General features: G+C 53.4%; 1 protein-coding gene across 2 annotated transcripts in view; it reads right to left on the bottom strand.

Moving 5' to 3' along the window:
- The window catches only part of Asb10 (ankyrin repeat and SOCS box containing 10), an 8953-nt gene extending 2897 nt beyond the window's left edge, over positions 1-6056 (bottom strand). Inside the window, exons 1-3 of one of the 2 annotated variants that reach the window (XM_021191510.2) lie at positions 5734-6056; positions 4710-4977; positions 2680-3199 (exon numbers count right to left, since the gene is read on the bottom strand). In XM_021191510.2, coding sequence (XP_021047169.1) covers positions 2680-3199; positions 4710-4977; positions 5734-6004 — 1059 coding nt within the window. In that variant the 5' untranslated portion in view covers positions 6005-6056. Of the gene's footprint in view, positions 1-2679; positions 3200-4709; positions 4978-5130; positions 5530-5733 lie in introns of those variants that run through there. The other variant, XM_021191509.2, reaches the window with a different exon arrangement.
- Positions 6057-6260: the final 204 nt, after the last annotated feature.

A 6260-nucleotide genomic window follows, 5' to 3' on the forward strand; every position in this document is an offset into this window, starting at 1 on the left:
CACTGGGAGGCCACCTCAGTGGTTAAGAGCACTTGCTGGTCTTGAAGAGGATCCCGGCAGCTCTACAGCAGCTCACAGTAACTACAGACTCAAGGCATCCAATGCCCTCTTCTGGCTTCTGTAGACACCAGAAATGTATGTGCCACATAGATATACCTGAAGGCACAATGCCTGTACATGTGAGAAAGTTTTAAGCTAAAAAAAATTATGCATGCCTTTAATTCCAGCACTCAGAGGCCATGAGACTGCTCTTGCTGTCTTCCTGGGGAAGACATCTCCACACATGACCTGCACCCACCCCATCATAGGCACCAGGAACCTGGGAAACCCTCCTTCCCAGGAGATGCCAGTGGGTAGTGGGGCAGGTGGAAGGATTTCATCCTGGCACAGGGACTTCTGAAGCCAGACCTGACGTCCCAGTGCCTTCGTTTCTTGCCCTGTCTCTGAACAGTTCTTATTAGAGCTTTACCAGCCTACCCTGCCAGCGACGTTACTGTACATCTCTGCTGGAAATGCCTGCTCTGATCCTTCTCTTTCTCCAGGGAGTCCCTGTGCTGAGTCCCACCTCCAGGAAGCCCAGGCAGTGCCAACTAGCCTTGCCCTCTACCTTGCCTGATCGCTCTTTATATTGGAGTGGTTCCTGACAACTTAGCAAGAGCTTTCTCATGCATCTGCTTCATTCTAGAACACCATTCTGAGCACTATGTGTAGACCACAACCTGTTCTAAGTTACACGTGTGAACTGTGTTTCCTACACTAACCCTAGGATGCAGAGAGCCCTGTTTTACAAATGATACAGGCACAGAAAGATTAAGCAACTTACACACACAGGTGCCTGGCATTAAAGCCTAATCTTTTCTTTTTTCTTTTCTTTTGTTTTGGTTTTGTTTTGTTTTGTTTTCCAAACAGGGTTTCTCTGTGTAGCCCTGACTGTCCTGGAACTCACTCTGTAGACCACGCTGGTCTTGAACTCAGAAATCCGCCTGCCTCTGCCTCCCGAGTGCTGGGATTAAAGGCTGCACCATCACTACAAGAAAGAGCCTACTTTTAGTGGTCACCAGGTTTGCAGGCTATGGTCAGGCTGAACAACCCGGTGGTGTACACTGTCTGGTAGGCACTGGCCCTCTCTGTGATGCTACAACTTTCCATCTCCTTCAGCAGAAGTTATATGCCATGCTAGGAACTTGGGAGCCAAAGGATTTCAGAGTCTCCCTTACAGCCAGCACAGGAACAAGTGTCAAAGTCCGACCCCCATCTGGCCTCTCCAGCATCAAGCCCAGTGCATCCAGTTTCTGGAGAACTGCAGAGGCTGGCTTGCCACATGGGTGAGTCTTAGAGTTGTCCTTGCTGGGAGGTTGGGACTCTCGCCAAGGCTAGAGGGGCTGAGATTGTGAGAAAGGGGCAAACAGTGTCCTTTACTCTGACTCTTTTCCCCAAGACAGCTAAAGGCCAAAGCAGGCTGGCTCTGGGGCAGAGGTGGTGGGGTTCTGGGGTGTCTATCTGCCGAACCAGGTCCTCTTTCTGCCCTGCCTGGCGGGGAAATCATTAGCTGTCAGTACCGCAGTCAGATTACAGGGAATTGCTCGTCTCCTAATTATCTGGTGTTAATAGGAGATTAATTAGTGTTAATTGTTGATTTTCTTGTATTTTCCCAAAGGGGAGACCAATCTGCCGAACTCTCAGGCTGTTTAATTATTTGGTCTTGCTTAGGAATCCAGACAGATGCTGCTACGTTTGTGAGCAAAGAGGTGGTAGGGACAACAGGGATGGCTGGGGAGGGCTTGGGCTAGCAGGAACCTGCCCAGAGCCATTACCCTTCCAGAAGGCCAATTTAGCTTTGACATATCCCCTTAGAGAACAACTGTCCCCACTCCAGACCCAGAAGCCTCCACATTACAATGTTTGTTATATAATATAGTTCAGCTCGGGCTGGTGAGATGGCTCAGTGGGTAAGAGCACCCGACTGCTCTTCCGAAGGTCCGGAGTTCAAATCCCAGCAACCACATGGTGGCTCATAACCATCCTCTTCTGGAGTGTCTGAAGACAGCTACAGTGTACTTACATATAATAAATAAATCTTTAAAAAAAATATATAGTTCAGCTCAGCGTGGGGCAGGGCCGTCCCAGGACACCCTAGCCCAGCATCTCAAGTAGGACTCACGTCAGGGAAGTTAATATAAGATTGAAACTGGAAGGTGACCGTCAAAACTCTTTTCAGAGGGTAGTGACAGCTAGTGGGGGCGGTGAGTTAGGGGTCCTAAACTTTCAAAAAGGAGGGCTGTACTCCTTCACAGATGCTCAGAACCGTTGAGCCTTGGGGAGTAGATTCAAGCTCTGCCCTCAGGCAGGCTCACCCATATCCAGGGCAGATCTCTTCAAACTGCCCCTTCCTCAGCCCCTAAGCCCTCACTCACTCCTGCCTTCACTGGCCCTGGCTCTTCCGTCCTTCTGATCCTTTGTAACTGACCTACTACCCTCAGTGTGCACGTTCCTCAAATGCGTTCACACACGTGTGTACTCACACACATACCTGTTTACATGCACTTGTTGCTGCTGTGTCCCTTCCCTTACTCTTGATTTCTTCTTGCATGAAAGAAGAAGCCCTTCTACCTGTTCAAGTGCTCCTAGCTGCTTTGAGATGCAAACGCAACACCCTGCCCCACCGCCCCACCCCCGTACCTTGGGGAGTGCCCCTGGCCAGACTCGGACAGCACCGTGATTGAGTAGATCTCGCACTGTGTGCTCAGGGCTGTGGGCCACTGCTGTAGTTGGACCGAGCAGAGCACAGTGCAGAGGCGTGTGTCCCCCGTAGTCCATGGCATTAGCGCTGACACCACAGGACAGGAGCAGCTGTACAACAGCTGAGTGGCCGTGGCGGCAGGCCAGGTGCAGGGGCCGCTGCTTGTCCTGGTTGGCAGCATCAGCGTCTGCCCCCACAGACAGCAGCAAGCGGCACAGTTGAAAACAGCGGTTGGTGGTGGCCTCGGCATCCTTTGGGGACTGACAGCGGATGTCACAGGCAGCCAGCAGTGGCGTCCAACCTTCAGAATTGCGGACATCAGGACATGCACCCCATCTCAGAAGCAGATCTGCTAGTTCCACGTGGCCAAGCCGGGCAGCTATGTGCAAGGGGGTCTCTTCTTCATCTTCAGACCGACCATCCACTTGTGCCCCAAACCTCAGGAGCAACTCCACACACCTAAGCAGGGAGACAGACAGTGGGGGAGGACATGGAGCCACGGCACAGCATGGCTGCTGCTCTGAGCACAGTGGACACGCTGAGAGCTCTGTGGACCTCGTGGCCCTACACCCTCCGGCCATTCAGGCGTTCCCATAAATGTGAGGCAGAATCCACAGTGGGTCCCCTGGGTTTGCTCTCAAACTTCTGCTGAACTCAGATGATCCTCCAGCTTCTGCTTCCAAAGTTCTGGGATCACAGGCACCAGCCCATAGTGACAGGTTTCTGGGCTTTGTTTCTTTTCTTTTTTTTTTTAAATCTCTCCCTCTCTCTCTCTCTCTCTCTCTCTCTCTCTCTCTCTCTCTCTCTCTGTGTGTGTGTGTGTGTGTGTGTGTGTGTGTGTGTCTACATGCTCAGAGGCATTAGATTCCTGGAGCTGGAGTTACAGGCAGTTGATGTGGGTCCTGAGAACTGAACTCTGTTCTGTAAGAGTGGTCTGCGCGCTTAACTGCTGAGCTACCTCTTCAGCCCCAACACAGTGCCTTAAAAGCAAACCGGGGGGCTAGAGTTAGGAGCGCCCAGGCAGCACTACGATGGTTTACAAACATCCAAACTCCAGTTCTGGGAGATCCTATAGCCTTTTCTGACCTTCCTTAGGAATGGGGTGCACATAAATACACACACACACACACACACACACACAGAGAGAGAGAGAGAGAGAGAGAGAGAGAGAGAGAGAGAGAGAGAAGGGGGGAGCAAAACATTCATACACATAAAATAAACTAAATAATTAAAAACCAGAATCAACCCCACCCCCAGCCCTAAGTTGCCGCTGCAGGAATCTCTCCCGTCCTCACAAGAGCACAAGCAGGTACCGTGTGGTTGGAACACGTTCTCTCATGGCCAGCCTCAGTCCCTGGTACTCTCATCAACCTCATATCTCAGAGATACAGAGGCTGCAAGGACGGAGGGCCTTGCACAGGTTACACAATAGTCAGAGATGCAGCTGATGGAGCTCAGCCGAAGAGTACTGGCTGCTTTTCCGAAAGACCCTTGTTGGTTCCCTGTACCCATTTCATACCACCATGCCTGGCATGGGAATTTTTGTATTCTATGTATTTTACTGCAATCGCCTGCTTGGTTTGTTTCCGTTGGGCTTCCAGGCAACTTTATTTTATTCGTTCTCTTTCTCTCTAAGGGGTTTTGAGCCAGGGTTTGACCTGAAGCTTGCTACGAAGCCTACACTGTCCTAAAAGTCACTCTGTAGCCAGGGATGACCTAGAGCCTCAGATCCCCCTGCCCGCACACCCCCATAGATCATAGGTGTATGTCAATATGCCTGGTATAGAGCTGGCCAGAGCCCTCAGTGAAGATCATGAGGCCAGGCCCCTGCCCCAGCTCTCCACTCTCCCCCAGAGGAGCAGTCTCTTGCCCAGGACCAATGGATGGATATCTTGGAAGTGACTACGTATTGACACTACCAGCCCAGCCTGTCCCCAGGAGAGTGGATTCAGGATAAGACATCACTCACTCAAGGATACCAGGCCCCCGGCAGAGATGCAAAGGGCGTTTGCCATCCTGGTCCAGGGCGTTGGGGTCTGCTCCGGCCACCAACAGCACACGGACACAGGCAGCATGACCTGCAGAACAGGCCTCATGCAGAGCAGTGCGGCCCCCAGGGGCGCTGTCCGGCTTTGCTCGACGCCTCAGCAGCAACCCAAGAACTTCCGTGTGGCCACGGCTGGCTGCCACATGCAGTGGAGTGGTAAGCTCCTCTTCATACGTCAGAGACCAGAGTCCTAGGGAGAGGAGCAGAGGTCTCAGGTCCCAAGGGATAACGAAGAGCTGCCAGGCAAGGGGATGACGCTGGCAGAGGTGGAATGAAGGGACCAGGAGCTCGGTCCGCAGCCCTCCCCTCCCCCACTCAGACCCTTCCATGCCCCAGCCTGTACTCAAAGCACGGATGTTGAAGCGGTAATCTCTCCATCGCTCTGGGTCGCTGGTATCAAAGATGGAATCGGGAGTCAGACCCGTGCTGGAGTCCGAGAGGATTCGAGAGACAGAGCCCACATCCCCAACAAGTACTGCCTGCCAGAAGGCAAGGGCGGGTCCTGAAGCCGAGCGGATGATGATAGGTCCCAGTCCAGGCTCCTCAGACCCTCTGTCAGGCTTCTCTACCAGCTTGGCACACAGGCTGTATCTGCCACCCTGAGGCTCTCCCTGGTCCCTGCACTCCTCTGGGGACCAACTCATGAGCATATGGGGAAAGGGATAGGAAGAGGAAAAGACCCCAGGCAGAGAGAACGGAAGGAGAGAACCACAGGCAGAGGTCCTGTGTCCCTTGCTGGAGCCCAATCTGGCCACGATGTCCAACAGGAGCTATTCTGGGCCCCACATGACTTCTATCTTGGTCCAAGGGCTAGGTTGTTGGGAAAGTTTGGGGTGGAGAACAGCAGCTAGGAACTTCAACTTGCCCTGAGTCCTTGGGACCTCTGTTCCCGAGACAGCCAGCCCAGCTCCCATCTCAGGCTTTCCCACCCCCTGCTGTCCCTCACCCCTCTGGTGGCTGCTCCAGCGAGGCTCGGCTGTCCGGCTCTCCAGCAGCAAGTCAGCTGTGCTGTGTGGGGGGAACAGGTCCTGCAGCCTCGCCAAGTCCCCAGTGTACAGTGCATTCTGTAGAGCCATGTCATGGCACAGCAGCGGTGATGACCCAGGGGTCCTCCGGGCTGGACAGGTCTGAGATCTCCAGATCTGGCAGGTAGAAGCAGAGGGGAAGCACCCCAGATTGTGTCTCCTGTAGAGAGGGGAGCGTCTTCCCCCAGGCATGGCTGGAGAAGGAACCAAAGCAGCAAAACTTGGGCCACACTAAAGTTGAACTGGGCAGGAAGTGCTGGACCCCAGCCAAGAGAAGCCCAGTGTGGGAGGAGAGAGAGAGAGAGAGAGAGAGAGAGAGAGAGAGAGAGAGAGAGGCAGGAGAGGCAGGAGGAGCAGGCTAGCTGTAAATAGCATCCGGCTGTCAGTACCTAGACTGAAAGCTCCATCTGGAGGGGGGGGGCGAACAGTGTGTGTGTGTTGGGGGGGG

The sequence above is a fragment of the Mus pahari genome, chromosome 2 (assembly GCF_900095145.1).
Source record: "Mus pahari chromosome 2, PAHARI_EIJ_v1.1, whole genome shotgun sequence".
Classification (NCBI taxonomy): Eukaryota; Metazoa; Chordata; class Mammalia; order Rodentia; family Muridae; genus Mus; species Mus pahari.